Source organism: Salvelinus fontinalis, chromosome 40 (assembly GCF_029448725.1).
Source record: "Salvelinus fontinalis isolate EN_2023a chromosome 40, ASM2944872v1, whole genome shotgun sequence".
Classification (NCBI taxonomy): domain Eukaryota; kingdom Metazoa; phylum Chordata; class Actinopteri; order Salmoniformes; family Salmonidae; genus Salvelinus; species Salvelinus fontinalis.
Genome location: NC_074704.1, coordinates 13,167,265 through 13,189,112, shown reverse-complemented (window position 1 = coordinate 13,189,112; position 21,848 = coordinate 13,167,265). Strand labels below are relative to the sequence as shown.

Below are 21,848 nucleotides of genomic sequence, written 5' to 3'. Positions count from 1 at the left end.
GAGAGAGGGAGGGAGGGGTGTCAGTCTAGAGAGAGACGGAAAGAGGGGTGTCAGTAGAGAGAGAGGGGTGTCAGTCTTGAGAGGGAGGGATGGGTGTCCGTCTAGAGAGAGACAGAGAGGGGTGTCAGTCTAGAGGGAGAGGTGTCAGTCTAGAGAGAGGGAGGGAGGGGTGTCAGTCTAGAGACGGAGAGAGGGGTGTCAGTCGAGAGAGGGAGGGGTGTCAGTCTAGGGAGGGAGGGGTGTCAGTCTAGGGAGGGAGGGGTGTCAGTCTTGAGAGGGAGGGGTGTCCGTCTAGAAAGCGACAGGGAGGGGTGTCCGTCTAGAAAGCGACAGAGAGGGGTGTCAGTCTAGAGAAAGAGAGAGAGGGGTGTCAGTCTTGAGAGAGGGAAGGGTTTCAGTCTAGAGAGATGGAAGTGTTTCAGTCGAGAGAAAGAGGGATGGGTGTCAGTTTAGTGAGAGAGAAAGAGGGATGGGTGTCAGTCTAGAGAAAGAGAGAGAGGGGTGTCAGTCTAGAGAGAGGGAAGGGTTTCAGTCTAGAGAGAGGGAAGGGTTTCAGTCTAGAGAGAGGGAAGGGTTTCAGTCTAGAGAGAGGGAAGTGTTTCAGTCGAGAGAAAGAGGGAGGGGTGTCAGTCTAGAGAGAGGGAAGGGTTTCAGTCTAGAGAGAGGGAAGTGTTTCAGTCGAGAGAGAGAGGGAGGGGTGTCAGTCTAGAGAAAGAGAAAGAGGGAGGGGTGTCAGTCTAGAGAGACGGAGAGAGGGGGGTGTCAGTCTTGAGAGAGAAGGGTGTTAGTCCAGAGAGAGGGAAGGGTTTCAGTCGAGAGAGAGAGGGGGGGGGGTATCAGTCTAGAGAGAGAGAGGGAGGGAGTGGTGTCAATCTAGAGAGAGAGAGAGGGGTGTCAGTCTAGTGAGAGAGAAAGAGGGAGGGGTGTCAGTCTAGAGAGAGAGAGGGAGGGATGTCAGTCTAGAGAGAGAGAAAGAGGGAGGGGTGTCAGTCTAGTGAGAGAGAAAGAGGTAGGGGTGTCAGTCTAGAGAGAGGGGGGGGGTGTCAGTCTAGAGAGAGAGAGAGGGAGGGGTGTCAGTCTTGAGAGAGAGGGAGGGGTGTCAGTCTTGAGAGAGAGGGAGGGGTGTCAGTCTTGAGAGAGAGGGAGGGGTGTCAGTCGAGAGAGAGAGGGAGAGGTGTCAGTCTAGAGAGAGAGAGAGAGGGGTGTCAGTCTAGAGAGAGATGGGGAGAGGGGTGTCAGTCTTGAGAGGGAAAGAGAGAGGGAGGGGTGTCAGTCTAGAGAGGGAGAGATGGAGGGGTGTCAGTCTTGAGAGGGAGGGAGGGGTGTCAGTCTAGAGAAAGAGAGATGGAGGGGTGTCGGTCTAGAGAAAGAGAGAGAGGGGTGTCAGTCTTGAGAGAGAGGGAGGGGTGTCAGTATTGAGAGAGAGGGAGGGGTGTCAGTCGAGAGAGAGAGGGAGAGGTGTCAGTCTAGAGAGAGACAGAGAGGGATGTCAGTCTAGAGAAAGAGAGATGGAGGGGTGTCGGTCTAGAGAAAGAGAGAGAGGGGTGTCAGTCTAGAGAGGGAGGGGTGTCAGTCTAGAGAGGGAGGGGTGTCAGTCTTGAGAGAGAGGGAGGGAGTGAACGAGATTTGACTTTCAAAGAGTTCCAGGGTGTGTTGAGAGGTGGTGTCCCTTCCTCCCAGGCTGTTGGCATGGTGCAAGAGAAGATATAGTCAAAGTAGTGGAATGGGCTAATAGGTTTTTAATGAGTGTAAGTGGAAGCTGCAGAGAATTACATGGGTGTATGACATTTTACTAAAGAAGCGTTATATGTTAATGAGATTTATATCAAATAATGGGATACCAGTGGAGGCTGGTGGGAGAAGCTATAGGAGGTCAGGCTCATTGTAATGGCTGGACTGGAATAAATGGAACAGAGTCAAACGTGAGCTTTGTTCGAATACTCATACTAACCGCGCTAACCATACTATTTGTGATTTAATTGAGTATGTTGTATACTTTTTTGTCATAGTATGAATATAGTTAGTATGCTAAAAGTTCCCAGATGTCGTACTAAATTCGCCAAAATACGAAGTATACAAGCAGTGGACACTATTTCCGTGCTTTTAGGGCCCATAATGCAATTCTTCTGAAAATGGGCGTGGCTTCACAATGTTTTTAGATTTTGAAGAAAATTTAATAAAATATACACCCGATGTCCGATGAGAGCGGATACAAATTAATTGCTTTAACCAATTATGACAAATGTTAAGAAATGTAATAAAGTAATGACTTGTCAAATAAGTTACACGTTATGTTGGCTGACAATTTGTTAGCTACGTTATCCTTACGAACCGCATAGCATTACATCAGTATGTACAGGTATGTTAGCTAGTTACCTAAAGTTAGTTGGCTACTAATACATCGAATACATAATTCTGTCTATCTACTCTGATTTCAGAGCACTCTCGTTTGAGTGTGCCGCTCAACACCTATTGAATATATGGCCGGTGTTAGTAAAAGTAGGCAAAAAAACCTAAACGTAATTAAATTGTTGCCAGCAGCACAGTTACATTCACCAACGCTCTGGATAACATGAAAACAGCCTAACCAGCTCTACTAGGGTAAGTAAAATGGTCAGAGTGAGGTGTTCTCAACATTTGTGTTTGGAACTAGCTAGCTAGCTAGCCAGTTAGCTTGGGTGCTTGACTGCCATTGTGAGGTCAGAACTCGCAGATCAACCGTACTCCTGATTTACGAAAAGGCCCAGAGCGCACTCTGGCACTCCAGATTGAATTTACAAACACACCCAAAATCGTAAAATGTCAGCTAGTTATTTGTTATGCTAACAAGCTAGCAAGAAGTTGCATAACAACAGCATCAACTTCCGGTAGACAGGCGAAGTGCTAGTACTCTCAACTGAAAGGCTACCGTTCATTTACAGTATACTAAAATTAACTAATAGTATGTACTCATTGTGTAGTATTCAAACAAGCTGTGGTTTCTATATGTTTGATAACGTCCCATTTATTCCATTCCAGCCGTTACTATGAGCCCGTCCTCCTATAGCTCCTCTCACCAGCCTCATCTGTGGTATACAGGTGTCGGGTTAGTTGGTGGACAATTTTTTTCTTCCTCTGTTTGTATCACAAATGTAACGTGATTGAACACACACTATCGAACAGTAGGTGGCGGCATGCACAAACAAAATGTGTGAACGCCATGATACCAAAGAAGGAGAAGATATACTCCACCCTCGGCAGCCTTCCTGAGAAGCAGTCACCCGGCTGTTGCATTTTCGGTTATCCATTGGTCTTGTCTGGACCGTGAAGTCGCGGGAGAGTTTGGACAAAAATGGTGGATAAATAAAGAGTTCACTAAGGCCGTTTAAAAAAAATATCAATTTACGGTCTGCTTAACAGGGTGGCGCTCCCGTAGACACCAATGCGATAGCAGCTGGGCCTGGTCTGCTTTGTTCATTGATTAAACCAGAAAAAACAGCGACTGGATTGGAATCCTTCCTGCCCCCACAAAAAACGTGATTAGCTAGCATATTGACGCCGATAAATACAGAAACAAATGGCTTTGAATGGTACGTGTTATCAAATAATTAGCTACTAGCTACTATTCTGAAAATGTGAGGTAGTTAACGTTGCAGTAGTTAAAACTAGTTAGCTAACTAGCTAGTTTGTCAGCTAGCGCTAGCTAAGATTCTTGTTCACTTGCTAAATCTACAGGTTTTTATTTGAAAACCTCTCTTGTGTTTTAGCTAACTGTCAATGGTGACCGTTAGGATCGCGTGACAAGAATGGAGGATAATTTGGAGCGCGTGCTCCATTGCGATGACAAGGAGGAGGTAGGTGTAATGTTTACATATAGTAGGGCCCTGTGTAAGCGGTCATGTAGCTAGGCCTACCTTCCTTCTCAAGTAGCATGATAAGTGTGTGTGTGTCCCTCCCCAGTTGAGGCGGAAACTGGCCCTGCTACAGAGGGAGTACTCCAGGACAGTTCAGAGATTACAGGTGAGAGATATGGTGTGTAAAGGCGGTAGCAGGTGTGTGGGGGGTGTATGCACTGGTGGGTTAGTAGTGTGTGTAGTAAGCACCACAATCATGAATGATATCTGCGTTGTGTAGTACTGCACATTACATTTACATTTAAGTCATTTAGCAGACGCTCTTATCCAGAGCGACTTACAAATTGGTGCATTCACCTTATGCACATGTTTGACAACATTGATGTACATTATCCCCCTATACACACACACACAGCGAGCTGAGCGTTCAGATGCCGTGCGGAAGCATGTGAGGAGTCGGATCTCTGAGCAGAACCTCCAGGACCAGACAGACCCAGTCCCAGCCAGCACCTTTCCCAACCCAGCTCTACCCTCCCTCTCCCCTGGTAGCCCTGCTAGGACAGCCCCAGGTTCGGCCTCACCACCAGGCCCCGCTGGAGGTCAGTCTCCCCGTATTAGAAACTAAGTGCTGTAAAAAAAATTGTGACGTTAGCATATTTGAGCTTACCGCTATTATATTATTAAGGTTGTAGTGTGTGTTTTCAGGTTGTAATGTGTGTTGGAAATTACGTAGTGTGTGTGTTCAGGTTATATCCAGGTTGTAATGTGTATTGGAAATGACGTTGTAGTGTGTGTGTATGTGTGCAGACTCGACTGTGGCGGCATCGTGTCCAGTGGAATCTGAGAACCCCAGGCGGAGGAGTCCGTCCATCCGCTTCCTCCTCCCCGTCGATGACTCTTGCCCTCGGACACCTGACCTTAACCCTCACAGACGAAGCCACTCCCTCCGGCTAAGGTCACGGAGAAGCCGGTTGCGCTGGGAGCGGACGGGGAGGGTCCAGGGCGGCGAGGGGGCAGGGGGGATGTACGACACGGAGACCAGCGAGGATGGGCTGGAGCTGGACGCACGGACAGATAAAGAAGAGGACGGAGAGAAGAGAAATATGGAGGAAGAGAAGGAGGGTGAGAGGGAGGAGAATGAGAGGGACACTCCAGATAAAGAGGCACTGAAACAGAGAGATGGAGAGGAGAGAAAAGAACAGAGGACATATGGACAGAAGGAGATGGAGAAGGAAGGGGTGAACCTGAGGAGAGATGGAGAGCATGAGAGAGAAGAGGGTGGTGATTCAGGAGCTGTGGGAGTCTCTGTGTTAGGGGCTGTTGGGTTGTGTAACACTGGGGGGGTCCTGGACTCGTGCACTCTGGTGGAAGGTCTGCCGTTCCCTGTAGAATACTACATCAGAACCACGAGACGCATGGCCTCTTCACAGAGCCACAGGTTAGTGGTCTCCTTTAATATCTGTTGTTGTTATACTTGATTGTATTGTACTCTATTCTATTGTGGAGTACTACTTCAGAACCACAAGACGGCGAAGCATGCCTTCGTCTCAGATCCGCAGGTTGCTTGGGTGATTCCACGCCAGGGTGGGACGAATAGATTTAATTGGGAGGAAGGATGTTTGATATGCTTTTTACATTTGTATCACAAACCATTTCATGATGAAATTGGCTGTTTTAGCTCCTTTTAGACCAATAATCAAATAAAAGTTTGAAAGCCCTTCCCAATGATGCACAGTTAAAAATAATAAGATAAGAAAAATACAAATAGTAACACAAGGAATAAAATACAGAAGAATTAAGCTATATACCGGGAGTACAGGACCAGATCACTGTGCATCTATATACAGGGAGTACAGGACCAGATCACTGTGCATCTATATACAGGGATTACCAGATCACTGCATCTATATACAGGGAGTACCAGTACCAGATCACTGTGCAGCTATATACCAGGAGTACAAGACCAGATCACTGTGCAGCTATATACAGGGAGTGCCAGTACCAGATCACTGTGCATCTATATACTGGGAGTACCAGTACCAGATCACTGCATCTATATACTGGGAGTACCAGATCATTGTGCATCTATATAGAGGGAGTACCAGTACCAGATCACTGTGCATCTATATACTGGGAGTACCAGTACCAGATCACTGTGCATCTATATACAGGGTGTACCAGTACCAGATCACTGTGCAGCTATATACCGGGAGTACCAGTACCAGATCACTGCATCTATATACAGGGAGTACCAGTACCAGATCACTGTGCATCTATATACAGGGAGTGCCAGTACCAGATCACTGTGCATCTATATACAGGGAGTGCCTCTACCAGATCACTGTGCATCTATATACTGGGAGTACCAGATCATTGTGCATCTATATAGAGGGAGTACCAGTACCAGATCACTGTGCATCTATATACTGGGAGTACAGGACCAGATCACTGTGCATCTATATACAGGGAGTACCAGGACCAGATCACTGTGCATCTATATACAGGGAGTACCAGATCACTGTGCATCTATATACAGGGAGTACCAGTACCAGATCACTGTGCATCTATATACAGGGAGTACCAGATCACTGTGCATCTATATACAGGGAGTACCAGTACCAGATCACTGTGCATCTATATACAGGGAGTACCAGATCACTGTGCATCTATATACAGGGAGTGCCAGTACCAGATCACTGTGCATCTATATACTGGGAGTACAGGACCAGATCACTGTGCATCTATATACAGGGAGTACCAGGACCAGATCACTGTGCATCTATATACAGGGAGTACCAGATCACTGTGCATCTATATACAGGGAGTACCAGTACCAGATCACTGTGCATCTATATACAGGGAGTACCAGATCACTGTGCATCTATATACAGGGAGTACCAGTACCAGATCACTGTGCATCTATATACAGGGAGTACCAGATCACTGTGCATCTATATACAGGGAGTGCCAGTACCAGATCACTGTGCATCTATATACAGGGAGTGCCTGTACCAGATCACTGTGCATCTATATACTGGGAGTACCAGTACCAGATCACTGCATCTATATACTGGGAGTACCAGATCATTGTGCATCTATATAGAGGGAGTACCAGTACCAGATCACTGTGCATCTATATACTGGGAGTACAGGACCAGATCACTGTGCAGCTATATACAGGGAGTACCAGTACCAGATCACTGTGCAGCTATATACAGGGAGTACCAGATCACTGTGCATCTATATACAGGGAGTACCAGTACCAGATCACTGTGCATCTATATACAGGGATTACCAGATCACTGTGCATCTATATACAGGGAGTACCAGTACCAGATCACTGTGCATCTATATACAGGGAGTACCAGATCACTGTGCATCTATATACAGGGAGTACCAGTACCAGATCACTGTGCAGCTATATACAGGGAGTACCAGATCACTGTGCAGCTATATACAGGGAGTACCAGTACCAGATCACTGTGCAGCTATATACAGGGAGTACCAGATCACTGTGCAGCTATATACAGGGAGTACCAGATCACTGTGCATCTATATACAGGGAGTACCAGTACCAGATCACTGTGCAGCTATATACAGGGAGTACCAGTACCAGATCACTGTGCATCTATATACAGGCAGTACCAGTACCAGATCACTGTGCATCTATATACAGGGAGTACAGGACCAGATCACTGTGCATCTATATACAGGGAGTACCAGGACCAGATCACTGTGCATCTATATACAGGAGTACAGTACCAGATCACTGTGCAGCTATATACAGGGAGTACCAGATCACTGTGCATCTATATACAGGGAGTACCAGTACCAGATCAATGTGCAGCTATATACAGGAGTACAGTACCAGATCACTGTGCATCTATATACAGGAGTACAGTACCAGATCACTGTGCAGCTATATACAGGGAGTACCAGTACCAGATCACTGTGCAGCTATTTACAGGGAGTACCAGATCACTGTGCATCTATATACAGGGAGTACCAGTACCAGATCAATGAGCAGCTATATACAGGGAGTACCAGTACCAGATCAATGTGGAGCTATATACAGGGAGTACCAGATCAATGTGGAGGTATATACAGGGAGTACCAGATCAATGTGGAGCTATATACAGGGAGTACCAGTACCAGATCACTGTGCATCTATATACAGGAGTACAGGACCAGATCACTGTGCAGCTATATACAGGGAGTACAGTACCAGATCACTGTGCATCTATATACAGGGAGTACCAGATCACTGTGCATCTATATACAGGGAGTACCAGTACCAGATCAATGTGCAGCTATATACAGGAAGTACCAGTACCAGATCAATGTGGAGCTATATACAGGAAGTACCAGATCAATGTGGATCTATATACAGGAGTACAGTACCAGATCACTATGCAGCTATATACAGGGAGTACCAGATCACTGTGCATCTATATACAGGGAGTACCAGATCACTGTGCATCTATATACAGGAGTACAGGACCAGATCACTGTGCAGCTATATACAAGGAGTACAGGACCAGATCGCTGTGCATCTATATACAGGAGTACAGGACCAGATCACTGTGCAGCTATATACAGGGAGTACCAGATCACTGTGCATCTATATACAGGGAGTACCAGTACCAGATCACTGTGGAGCTATATACAGGGAGTACCAGTACCAGATCATTGTGCATCTATATAGAGGGAGTACCAGTACCAGATCACTGTGCAGCTATATACAGGGAGTACCAGATCACTGTGCATCTATATACAGGAGTACCAGTACCAGATCACTGTGCATCTATATACAGGGAGTACAGGACCAGATCACTGTGCATCTATATACAGGGAGTACAGGACCAGATCACTGTGCATCTATATACAGGCGTACCAGTACCAGATCACTGTGCATCTATATATAGGGAGTACCAGTACCAGATCACTGTGCATCTATATACCGGGAGTACCAGGACCAGATCACTGTGCATCTATATACAGGCGTACCAGTACCAGATCACTGTGCATCTATATATAGGGAGTACCAGTACCAGATCACTGTGCATCTATATACCGGGAGTACCAGGACCAGATCACTGTGCATCTATATACAGGGAGTACCAGTACCAGACCAGCAGCACCTTGTTTCTTTATGAAGGAGAGAACATACATACAGGATGTTAGGCCAGCAGCACCTTGTTTCTTTATGAAGGAGAGAACAAACATACAGGATGTTAGACCAGCAGCACCTTGTTTCTATATGAAGGAGAGAACAGACATACAGGATGTTAGGCCAGCAGCACCTTGTTTCTTTATGAAGGAGAGAACAGACATACAGGATGTTAGGCCAGCAGCACCTTGTTTCTTTATGAAGGAGAGAACATACATACAGGATGTTAGGCCAGCAGCACCTTGTTTCTTTATGAAGGAGAGAACAGACATACAGGATGTTAGGCCAGCAGCACCTTGTTTCTTTATGAAGGAGAGAACATACATACAGGATGTTAGACCTTGTTTCTGTATGAAGGAGAGAACATACATACAGGATGTTAGGCCAGCAGCACCTTGTTTCTTTATGAAGGAGAGAACATACATACAGGATGTTAGGCCAGCAGCACCTTATTTCTATATGAAGGAGAGAACAGACATACAGGATGTTAGGCCAGCAGCACCTTATTTCTTTATGAAGGAGAGAACGGACATACAGGATGTTAGGCCAGCAGCACCTTGTTTCTTTATGAAGGAGAGAACATACATACAGGATGTTAGGCCAGCAGCACCTTGTTTCTTTATGAAGGAGAGAACATACATACAGGATGTTAGGCCAGCAGCACCTTATTTCTTTATGAAGGAGAGAACAGACATACAGGATGTTAGGCCAGCAGCACCTTGTTTCTTTATGAAGGAGAGAACGGACATACAGGATGTTAGACCAGCAGCACCTTGTTTCTTTATGAAGGAGAGAACAGACATACAGGATGTTAGGCCAGCAGCACCTTGTTTCTTTATGAAGGAGAGAACATACATACAGGATGTTAGACCAGCAGCACCTTGTTTCTTTATGAAGGAGAGAACGGACATACAATCAGTGTTGTTCATTTGATTTGTTTACATATTGTGTTATTTTAATGTCATCACCTTCACGTTGGATTTGTTTACATATGGTTGTATTGTTCTTACATGCACATTGCTTTACTTGTGATGCTTTTTTATGGACATTTGATTTGCTTACTTAAGGTTGTGTTCATTAAAACCTGCACTAAGGAAACTTAGTGCATGGCGCCATCTTTAATGTTAATGATATTATTTTTAAAAGTGCATAGTGCTGCTAATTTTATTTGTTGGTTTTCAGTATAAGACTTGTTGAAATGATTTCATTGTAACAGTACTTTTTGAACATTTCCAGCACATCTTAACAACACCGCCATAATACTGATAACCGCGATAATACTGACAATACAAATAATACTGATAACATTGACAATACTGATAACTGTGATCATTTTGGTCACTGTAATCGTGATATGAAATGTTCATACCGTTTCAACTCTGTAACGTAACAAGCTGTGTGGAAAAAGTCAAGGGGTCTGAATACTTGATGAATGCATTGTATTATAGGTAAAATCAAGGAAACGCCAACATAAAGCTTTGTGGCCACCAGAACAGATTCAAATGCGCCTTGGTAAAGATTCTTTAAGTGTCTGGAACTCTATTGGAGGGATGCATAACCATTCGTCCACGTGAAATTCCATCATTTAGCGTTTTCCATCAACAAATCGCCGTGTCAGTAATTTGAATGTGAGCCTGCTCCGTCTCGTCTGTGGTTCACAAATCTAATGTAAGGTGTTTTGTTAATGCTACTTTCAGAGACCTGCAGGCCGTCATTCTGAACCAACTCAACAGGGGGCGCCACAGAAGGAGCAGGGGCCAGATGTCTGACACACACTCACTCTCAACTTCACACTCCGACTCACTAGCACAACCCTCCAATCACCGCCAGTGCTCAAGTCAACTGACCTCAAACTCACCGACCAATCGCACACCGGTCGAGGAGCCATCAGCCAATCAGATGCTTACCGCTGAGTCAGGGGCCAATCAGAGTGAGCGTTTACCTTCCAGAGCCTGCAGTGTTCGGCCTATCAGAGGCCGGAGGAGGAGAGGAAGGAAGCCGAGACTGGGCCGCTCTCTAAGTTTGGACTCGGATCCTCCAGCACCAGGCCCAGACAACACCCAGACCCCGGCCGCTATTAGCCCAGCCTCACAGCCTCTCCCTGGGGGTGGATGTCTGGAGCGCTGGCCTCTTTCTGGAGGTGTGGAGGAACAGCTTTATCCCATCTTCAGAAGGAGCTGTGTCTCTCCCCTCATTCACACATCAAAGCAGAGCAAAGGTGGGACTGAGCCGTGTGGTGTATCTGAAGGCTGTTACGTTTCACTGTGACTTCAATTATCAACTAACATTTTCATCCTTTCACTCGTGTTCTGTGTGTGTGTGTGTAGAGAGTGTGTGGTCTCTCCTCCTGCCCTCCTCCCTCTCCCCTGGAGGACCAGCAGTGCACCCTGGGAGTCTGGGCCGCGTCATCTCAACCTTTGACCTCCGGGATTTCCATCTCCCCGACGACCAGTTCGGACAGCTAAAGCTCCAGAAGCTTCGCGCCTCGTCTGCCGTTGCCGTCCCAGAACTGGAATCCTTCTCACCTTACAACATGCGTCGTCGCCGCAGCAGAGGCTCGGTCCACGGTCTCCACGGCGACACAGGCGGTCAGACATCTAAAGCGCCTACGCCTGAGCCCCTCCCTCTCAGCCTCACCCCTCCTATCACAGACTGCGTCACTCCGGTAGAACAGTCTATAGACATATCTATAGGCCAGCATCTTATAGACCACCCTATAGGCCAGCAGTCTACAGACTCACTAGACCATTCTACAGACCTCCATTCGGAGTACCATTCAGTTTGCCAGTTTACAGACCACCTTGTAGACCAGCCTACTGGCCATCAATCTACAGACCACCTTGTAGACCAGCCTACTGGCCATCAGTCTATAGACCACCTTGTAGACCAGCCTACTGGCCATCAGTCTACAGACCACCTTGTAGACCAGCCTACTGGCCATCAGTCTACAGACCATCTTGTAGACCAGCCTACTGGCCATCAGTTTACAGACCACCTTGTAGACCAGCCTACTGGCCATCAGTCTACAGACAACCCTGTAGACCAGCCTACTGGCCATCAGTCTACAGACCACCCCGTAGACCAGCCTATAGGCCATCAGTCTACAGACAACCCTGTAGACCAGCATACTGGCCATCAGTCTACAGACCATCCTGTTGACCAGCTTATAGGCCATCAGCTTACCGTTTTAGTATGCCAGTCTATAGACTTTCCTTCAGTAGACCAGCAGACAGGCCGACTCACTACTGAGTGCCCTTCCCTTCAAACTGAAACAGTGACCGAGTGCCCTCCCGAGTGTCCGTCCTTCCACACAAAGACTAAGTGCCTTTCTCCGTGCCCTACGGAGTTCTCTGTCGAGTGCCTAACCAAATGTCCTTCCATGTGCATTACTGAGTGCCCTTCCCTCCGGACGGAGACAGATGCAGAGTGTGCTGTCCCCCCCAGCCCCTCCCTGCTCCTCCTTAGCCCCTCCCTAACCAGCCACACCCGTCACGGACACACCCACTCCCTTCCCCTCTCCTCCAGTCCCCCCTTACCTTCCTTAGGGATGAGCCCTAACCCCTTGACCACTAACCCCAACATACCCCTCTCCCTCCCTGACAGCCCCCCATTACGTTCTTTAGAGGCGGTGACTCACATCCTCTCCTGCCCTCCCTGCCCCTCTTCTCTGCCCCTCTCCTGCCCTCCCTGCCCCTCCTCTCTGCCCCTCTCCTGCCCTCCCTTCCCCCCCACTCTGCCCCTCCCCCTCTCCTGCTCTCCCTGCCCCCCCACCCTGACCCTCCCCTTCCCCTCTAGTCCCTCCACCCAAGCCCTCTCTCCTCCCTCCCTCTCTCCCTGCCCCTCTCCAGCCATCCCGCTCTCCTCCTCCCCTCCCTCCCTCGCTCTCTGCCACCCCAGCCTGGTTGATTCCCTGCCCCAACTTTTGCTCCCTCCCACTCCTCTACTACTGCCTCAGTCTCTCCCTCCAACCCCAAATACACCCTCTCCATCGCCCCCTACCCAGCTTCTTCGCCAGCCAGCTCCCTCTCTCCACTCAACCAGACAGGCCACCGAGGAGAGAGGAGAGGGAGAGGAGGAGAGAGCATGGAGGAAGAAAGAGGAGAAGAGGAGGGATGGGATGACAGAGGAGGGTGTCTTAAAGCTCTCTCACACACTGAAGGTCAATACTGTGATGTCAAGCCATTGTTGTGTATTTCAACATCCATGTCACAACTCACTTCAGAGAATGTCTGTGTGTGTAATAATAATGGTGTGTGTGTGTGTAATAATAATGGTGTGTGTGTGTGTAATAATAATGGTGTGTGTGTGTGTGTGTGTGTGTGTGTGTGTAGGCCCCTGCAGGAGGCAGCCTGGTGGATGTGTGCTGTGTGTCGTGGCTGTCAGTAGGTGTATGTGTAGCGGTGGCAGGAGAGTGGGAGGTGTGTGTTTGGGGTCAGACCAACCCCCCACACTGGAGACGACTGCACACCTGGACCTTCATAGAAGTAACTATGTGTTGTGTGTCTTAATGTGTGTGTGTGTGTGTAACAACTGACTTTTATATTGTTTATGGCTGTTTCTGTGTTTAATGAGTGTGTGTAACAACTGTGTTAAATACTGTGTGTGTGTGTGTGTGTGTGTACCAGTCAAAGGTTTGGACTCCTACTCATTCAAGAGTTTTTCTTTCTTTAGTGAAGACATCAAAACTACGGCATAACACATATGGAATCATCTAGTAACCAAAAAAGTGTTAAATATAAAAAAAGAGATTCTGAGATTCTTCAAAGTATCAACCCTTTGCCTTAATGACAGCTTTGCACACTCTTAGCATTCTCTCTTTTGTTTGTTTACCCTTTTTTTGGTTACTACATGATTCCATATGTGTTATTTCATAGTTTTGATGTCTTCACTATTATTCTACAATGTAGAAAATAGTACAGATAAAGAAAAACCCTTGAATGAGTAGGAGAGTGACAAGAATCGTGCAAGCTAACAGGCGAGTCACAAACAGACAAATAACGGCGCAGGACGGCATCTCAGAACACACAACTCGTGGATCCTTGTCATTGATTGGCTATTGCAGCAGACGACCACACCGGGTTCCACTCCTATCAGCTAAAAACAAGAAGAAGAGGCTCCAGTGGGCACGCCGTCACCAACACTGGACAAGAGGAGTGGAAAAACGTCGCCTGGAACATGACAGCGAGTTCAGTTTACTTGAGTGGCCTGGTCAGTCCCCAGACCTCAACCCTATAGAGCATCTGTGGGATGAGATGTAACGGGATGTTGGTAGCATGAATGTACCGCCATCCAATCAGCAGAAACTGCGTGATGACATCACATCAGCATGGACCAACATCCCTGTGGAACGTCTCCCACACCTTGTAGAATACCCGGAAGAATTCAGGCTGTTCTGGAGGCAATGGGGGGCCCGACCGATACTAGATGGGTGTACCTAATAAACCGTCCAGTGAGTGTACGTTGTATGTGTGTGTGTATTTAATGTGTGTGTGTGTGTGTGTGTGTGTGTTTAAGTCAGTGATGTCAGTGTTTCCTGTGCCGGACGCTCCTGGGCTTCTGTGTGTGACTCTGGGCCATCTGGAAATCAGAGAGGCCAGGTACTACCCCCCCCCACCCCCCCACACACACACACACACATACTGCTACCACTCCCCCATCCCTCTTTTTCTTCCCTGTTCTTCTTTCTCCTCTCTCTCCCTCTTCTTTGCTTGTCTCTGTGTTCATGCGTCTGTAAATGTTTCTATTAATATGTGTGTCTGTGCACATGTGTCTCTGTGTGTGTAGGGTACTGTGCTGCTCCAGTCTGTCCCAGGCGGTGCTGTGTGAGGGGGAGGTCCAGATGGTGTTGGGCATGTCCAACCGAAGGCTTGTTAGCTCCTCCTACTCTGTAGCCACAACCCCGCTGCAGGTCTACACACTCACACAGGATGGCAGGTAACCACGGGTGACCAGGGTCTTCTCTCGTCTGGCATGGTTAATGCTGTGTGTGTGAACTCTATGTCTGTGTTTCTGTCTCTCTGACCTCTCAGGCTGCAGGCCTGCCTGTCTTTGGTCTGTCCTACTGAGCGCGTGCGGACCGTGGCGGCGGTGGAGGGACAGACTGACGCTCTGATTGGCTCAACCCACGGCGGACATGTTGTTCTGTGGTGAGCAAGAGAATGTAGATAATTCAGTGCTTCCTGGTGCTGGGGTCCTAAACGGGGGCAGCCTTGAGGTTATTTTAATAAGTGGTGTAGTTCTAGAGCAAAAACACCCCTTTAGGTCCCCGGCACCAGGATGCTCTAATTGAAAGGTTTTCAAAGACACTTGCACTGGTTTTGTAGACAGCTGCATTATCGAGGAACGCTTTAACTTCCAATGACTGTAATATGTGCTTGTCTCACCTATCTTAGTGGAATGCACTGACTGTAAGTCTCTCTCTGGATAAGAGCATCTGCTAAATGACTTCTCAAACCTGTTTACAGTTGAATGAGAATCTTCTCCGTTAACTGTGTGTGTGTGTGTGTTTGTCAGGAACGTGGCGACGGGGCAGCTGCTGCGGAGCATCACTCTGGGAGATGGTTTCACGGATACGACCTGCCTCCGAGGATACTCCCTCTGCGTGAGTGTGTGTATTTAGTGTGTGTGTATTTAGTGTGTGTGTGTTTAGTGTGTGTGTGTTTAGTGTGTGTGTGTTTAGTGTGTGTGTGTTTAGTGTGTGTGTGTTTAGTGTGTGTGTGTTTAGTGTGTGTGTGTTTAGTGTGTGTGTGTGTGTGTTTAGTGTGTGTGTGTGTGTGTGTTTAGTGTGTGTGTGTGTGTGTGTTTACTGTGTGTGTGTGTGTGTATTTACTGTGTGTGTGTGTGTGTATTTAGTGTGTGTGTGTGTGTGTGTATTTAGTGTGTGTGTGTGTGTGTATTTAGTGTGTGTGTGTGTGTATTTAGTGTGTGTGTGTTTAGTGTGTGTGTGTTTAGTGTGTGTGTGTTTAGTGTGTGTGTGTGTTTAGTGTGTGTGTGTTTAGTGTGTGTGTGTTTAGTGTTTAGTGTGTGTGTGTTTAGTGTGTGTGTGTGTGTGTGTGTTTACTGTGTGTGTGTGTGTGTGTATTTACTGTGTGTGTGTGTGTATTTAGTGTGTGTGTGTGTGTATTTAGTGTGTGTGTATTTAGTGTGTGTGTATTTAGTGTGTGTATTTACTGTGTGTGTGTATTTACTGTGTGTGTGTGTGTATTTAGTGTGTGTGTGTGTGTGTGTATTTAGTGTGTGTGTGTGTGTGTGTGTATTTAGTGTGTGTGTGTGTGTGTGTGTGTGTATTTAGTGTGTGTGTGTGTGTAGTATCTGTACCAGAAAGAGTGTGTTCGTTCCTACTATAATGTGTGAGAGAACCTACAGGACATGGGAGAATTTCTGATCGTTGTGTGTGTATTCTCACCATGTAATTCCCCATGTCTAACCAACAGCCTCCACCCACCTTGACTGAATAATGATGATGTTGTCATGTCCCACTCCGTCCTACGAAACCTCCCAGTGTCTGCGTCCCAAACCACCCAATTCTCTGCCCTTTCTCTATGTGCACTCTCTCCCACACACATTTTTTAAAAGCATTACTGTCCATAACCCATCCATGGGTAAGAGGGAGTGTCCACTACTTTCCTTCTAAATCCATGAAGGGAAGTGAACAAGTGTATTGTGAGAGTACAGAGAATTGAGACAGTCAATGTGTAACTCAAATTGTATTTGTGACATATGCCGAATACAACAGGTGTGTAGACCTTACCGTGAAATGCTTACTTACAAGCCCTTAACCAATAATGCTGTTCAAGAAATAGTTAATAAATTATTTACTAAATAAACTAAAGTTAAAAAAACAAACTAATCAATCAAAAAGTAAAGCGGCACATTTACATAACAATAACGAGGCTATATACAGGGGGAACCGGTACCGAGTCAATGTGCGGGGGTACCTTTGTAGATATAGTGATGGTATGTATAGTCATGATGTTGTCCTGTTTTATTGGTTGTTTCTTTTTTTGATTTTTGATTTTTCTATTTGAATGAATTTTGATTTGTCATGTCCCCATTCGTCCTACAGGGGGTGCTGTTTGTCCTGTTGCAACACCCGTCCCTGTGTGCTGTGGAGGAGGAAGAGGGAGGGGCTCTGTTCTCGCTGGTCGCCACCAACCCTCTGACTGGCACCGTCGCCCTGGCAACCAGACTAGGCCTCCCCAAAGCCTGCACTGGGAGGTGAGAGGGGGGAGGAGGAAAGGGCGAGTTGGCAGGAAGAGGGAATTGTGTGTTAACCTCTCTGTCGTTTGTGGGTGTGTGTTTTATTCTGTGTGTGTGTGTGTTCTCTCCCTAGGCTGGTGGAGGTTGATGTCCATGGCTCCAGTGTGGTTGGGGTTTTCCGGTCCGGCTCCGTGTGTGTGTGGCAGCTTGGGGGGCGTCAGGGCCAGCAGGGGGTCTGGTTCCCAGAGCTGGGGTGTCAGCTCGCCCGTTGGGGGGCGCAGGGAACTGTCCTGACGGCACACCTCAATGGAGACGTCTGCTTACACAGCTACAGACCACTCTGATCTACTACAGACCACTCTGATCTACTACAGACCACTCTGATCTACTACAGACCACTCTGATCTACTACAGACCACTCTGATCTACTACAGACCACTCTGAACAACTACAGACCACTATAGAACACTCTGAACAACTACAGACCACTCTGAACTACTAGAGACAACTACAGACAACTATAGACCACTCTGAACTCCTAGAGACCACTATAGACCACTCTGAACAACTACAGACCACTCTGAACCACTATAGACCACTCTGAACAACTACAGACCACTATAGACCACTCTGAACTACTATAGACCACTCTGAACAACTACAGACCACTCTGAACTACTAGAGACCACTATAGACCACTCTGAACAACTACAGACCACAATAGACCACTCATCCACTATAGACCACTCTGAACAACTACAGACCACTATAGACCACTCTGAACAACTACAGACCACTATAGACCACTCTGAACAACTACAGACCACTATAGACCACTCTGAACTACTGTTATACATGCCAGAGAGTCATGTTTGTTCTACCAAACACATTTCTATCTGAAGGTTGTCCAACGTGTCCTGCTGAATGCAGCCCAGAAGGGAATACTACACAGCAGGATCAATGAGTTTGCGCTATAACTTTGATAAGCAACCAGAAATAACTATTGATTTTCTGGTTCATTAAGAAAGCTAAACTTAGATATGTGTTTTTGTTTGTTTTATTATACCATGCACTTTATATATTTCTATAAAACAAGTTATTTCAGAATGTTTAGGCAAGTTAGCTGGATAACACATTGATCTTGCTTTGTAGTAAACACCTGCAACCGTGACCTCTCTGGTGCTGAATCACATTTTGATTCTGATTCTTCTGAATCACATTCTACCACATCCAAATGACGTGGTTCAACTGTCTGGTTCCTTAGTCTGTTCCATATGTACCTACATATAAATGACGTGGTTCAACTGTCTGGTTCCTGAGTCTGTGTTCCACATGTACCTACATATAAATGACGTGGTTCAACTGTCTGGTTCCTGAGTCTGTTCCAGATGTACCTACATATAAATGACATGGTTCAACTATCTGGTTCCTGAGTCTGTTCCATATGTACCTACATATAAATGACGTGGTTCAACTGTCTGGTTCCTGAGTCTGTTCCATATGTACCTACATATAAATGACATGGTTCAACTGTCTGGTTCCTGAGTCTGTTCCAAATGTACCTACATATAAATGACATGGTTCAACTATCTGGTTCCTGAGTCTGTTCCATATGTACCTACATATAAATGACATGGTTCAACTATCTGGTTCCTGAGTCTGTGTTCCATATGTACCTACATATAAATGACGTGGTTCAACTGTCTGGTTCCTGAGTCTGTGTTCCATATGTACCTACATATAAATGACGTGGTTCAACTGTCTGGTTCCTGAGTCTGTGTTCCATATGTACCTACATATAAATGACGTGGTTCAACTGTCTGGTTCCTGAGTCTGTGTTCCATATGTACCTACATATAAATGACGTGGTTCAACTGTCTGGTTCCTGAGTCTGTGTTCCATATGTACCTACATATAAATGACGTGGTTCAACTGTCTGGTTCCTGAGTCTGTGTTCCATATGTACCTACATATAAATGACGTGGTTCAACTGTCTGGTTCCTGAGTCTGTGTTCCATATGTACCTACATATAAATTACATGGTTCAACTGTCTGGTTCCTGAGTCTGTGTCCATATGTACCTACATATAAATGACATGGTTCAACTGTCTGGTTCCTGAGTATGTTCCATATGTACCTACATATAAATGACGTGGTTCAACTGTCTGGTTCCTGAGTCTGTGTTCCATATGTACCTACATATAAATTACATGGTTCAACTATCTGGTTCCTGAGTCTGTTCCATATTTACCTACATATAAATGACATGGTTCAACTGTCTGTTTCCTGAGTCTGTTCCATATGTACCTACATATAAATGACATGGTTCAACTGTCTGGTTCCTGAACCAATCTGCTGTTGAATGCTCATGATATATTTAAGCAATAAGGCCAGAGGGGGTGTGGTATATGGCCAGTATACCACGGCCAAGGGCTGTTCTTAAGCACGACACAACATGGAGTGCCTGGATACAGCCCTGGGCTGTGGTATATTGGCCATATACCACACCCACTCATGCCAAATTGCTTAAATATGTAATGAGCATTCAACAGCAGATTGGGTCAGGAACCAGACAGTTGAACCATGTCATTTTTTGTGGGCAGAACTGAAAAAGCGTGTGCGAGCAAGGAGACCTAAAAACCTGACTCAGTTACACCAGCTCTGTCAGGAGGAATGGGCCAAAATTCACCCAACATATAGTGGGAAGCTTGTGGAAGGCTACCCGAAATGTTTGACCCAAGTTAAACAATTTAAAGGCAATGCTGCCAAATACTAATTGAGTGTATATAAACTGAAAGAAATAAAAGCTGAAATAAATTATTCTCTACTATTATTCTGACATTTCACATTATTAAAATAAAGTGGTGATCCTACCTGACCTAAAACAGGGAATTTTTACCAGGATTAAATGTCAGGAATTGTGAAAAACTGAGTTTAAATGTATTTGGCTAAGGTGTATGTAAACTTCCGACTTCAACTGTAGCTAGAATTTTTGCATCACAACACTGAAGTGTAAGAAGCCTCCACTTTTTTAAATGGACTGGGTCTTGTTTCAGTAATAATGGAATCAGACCTTCTTGTTGAGTATCGGATAGTCTACCGTTGATTAAAACATGCTAATAATGGTCCTCTGAGTATATCAAAAAAAAGTTTTATATACTTCCACTGGTATGCCATCCAGCCCTGGAGTTTTCCCAGACTTAAAGACTTTAATTGCATCGAGAAGTTCCTCCTCTGTAATTTGGCTTCACGTGAGTCTTTCTGTACAGATGTTCATTTGACCTTATTAATAGAGAAAATCCATACAATGAGTTTCGGTTAGTGAAGATGGAGGAGACTGAAACGAAAACATATTCTTAAAGTACTTCACTTCCTCTTTCAAAATATAATTTGTTGAATCATGCGTGACTCCATCATTTGTAACAAGTTTCAAGATTGAAAAAGAATTTGGTGCATTTTTCACCATATTTCACCCAGTTCGCTTTATTTTTATAATATATTACACTAGATCTTTCTTGAATAAGTTCCTCCATTTCTTTTTGTTTTTCCTCTAACTTATTCTGTGCCTCTATGGTACCGTTTATATTGCTATCTAACTGTACTGTTAGTCCTTCAATTTCCTTTGTTAATATGGACTCTTTTGATCTTTCATTGAATAATACAACTGAGTTTGCCTTTTTTCCCAAAATGTAATTGAAGGTGCTCCAAAACGTTTTACTATCATTCTTTGTCATTGTTTCATAGTGTAGTTTCTTCATTTTATTCAGTTTAGTCACGATCTCTCAACAGTATTTTTACCAATCGGTTGTGCAGCCAGACTTATTTGCCATTCCTTTTGCCACATCCCTCTCAACGATACAATTTTTAGTAAAGATGTGATCAAAACATATTGAGTCTGTTTTCTCTGATGTTTAATAAGCACATCTCTTTCCCCCTCCCAGTGTTTCTGTTTTGAAGAGCAGCGGTTAAACACTAAAGACAAAGTGGAAATGCCTGTGTATGGCCTCCGTGTGGCCAGCGTCAACATCATCACTCCACGTGAAACCACCCCTCCCCAGATACAGTCTGACTTCGCTACACAGCTCAAGAGTGGTCTCATTGTGTCAATGAAAATGATACAGGAAGTGTTCCACAAAATGTTTAGGTGTGGAAATCACACATGACTGGTGTAGTATCAGTCGTCCCTGAATGACAGAATGCAAGGATGATAGAATGGTGAGGAGGAGGAGTCTACCGTGTCAGGAAGTGACTTCACCTTCCATTTTCTGGATTTTGGTTCACTTAAACATGGTTTGAAGCTTTGTTTCACTTGACAGATGAATTCTATTGTACAGAGAAGAGCAGTTATGAAGTTTATTTAGTGAAAATGTTGTCCATGTATAGTTAAGTTATCATCAAGTGACTTTAAGACTAGTGTTCTTCAATCAAATAAATTATGATTAATGAGATAGCTAATTGTTTTATTTTCATGATTTCTTGAGGACTTATGGTGCTTTCAATGGGAACTTGAAAAAAATAAACTAGGTCAAATCATGACGTCAGTGATCTTCATGTCGGAAAGGCGGATCTCTAAGAGAGTTTCCGCCTTGGAATTCTGAGTTGGATGTTCAGACCGATTTTTCCCAGCCTGAACTAGTTCCCAGTTG

At 45.6% G+C, this 21,848-nt stretch overlaps 1 protein-coding gene across 2 annotated transcripts; it reads left to right on the top strand.

Moving 5' to 3' along the window:
* The first annotated feature begins 3,242 nt into the window (after window positions 1–3,242).
* LOC129839047 (mucin-2-like) lies at window positions 3,243–19,363 on the top strand. 2 transcript variants are annotated; one of them, XM_055906311.1, is made up of 14 exons: window positions 3,243–3,569; window positions 3,747–3,833; window positions 3,940–3,999; window positions 4,249–4,432; window positions 4,641–5,271; window positions 10,701–11,221; window positions 11,331–13,162; window positions 13,335–13,487; window positions 14,518–14,600; window positions 14,788–14,937; window positions 15,033–15,149; window positions 15,517–15,604; window positions 17,069–17,220; window positions 17,336–19,363. In XM_055906311.1, exons 2-14 carry the CDS (start codon window positions 3,786–3,788, stop codon window positions 17,544–17,546), a joined length of 4,230 nt encoding a protein of 1,409 aa, XP_055762286.1. In that variant the 5' UTR covers window positions 3,243–3,569; window positions 3,747–3,785; the 3' UTR covers window positions 17,547–19,363. The 2 variants fall into 2 exon arrangements, with proteins under 2 accessions (XP_055762286.1, XP_055762288.1); XM_055906313.1 differs by lacking the exons at window positions 14,518–14,600; window positions 15,033–15,149; window positions 15,517–15,604; window positions 17,069–17,220; window positions 17,336–19,363 and having other exon boundaries at window positions 14,788–14,930.
* The last annotated feature ends 2,485 nt before the right edge of the window (window positions 19,364–21,848 follow it).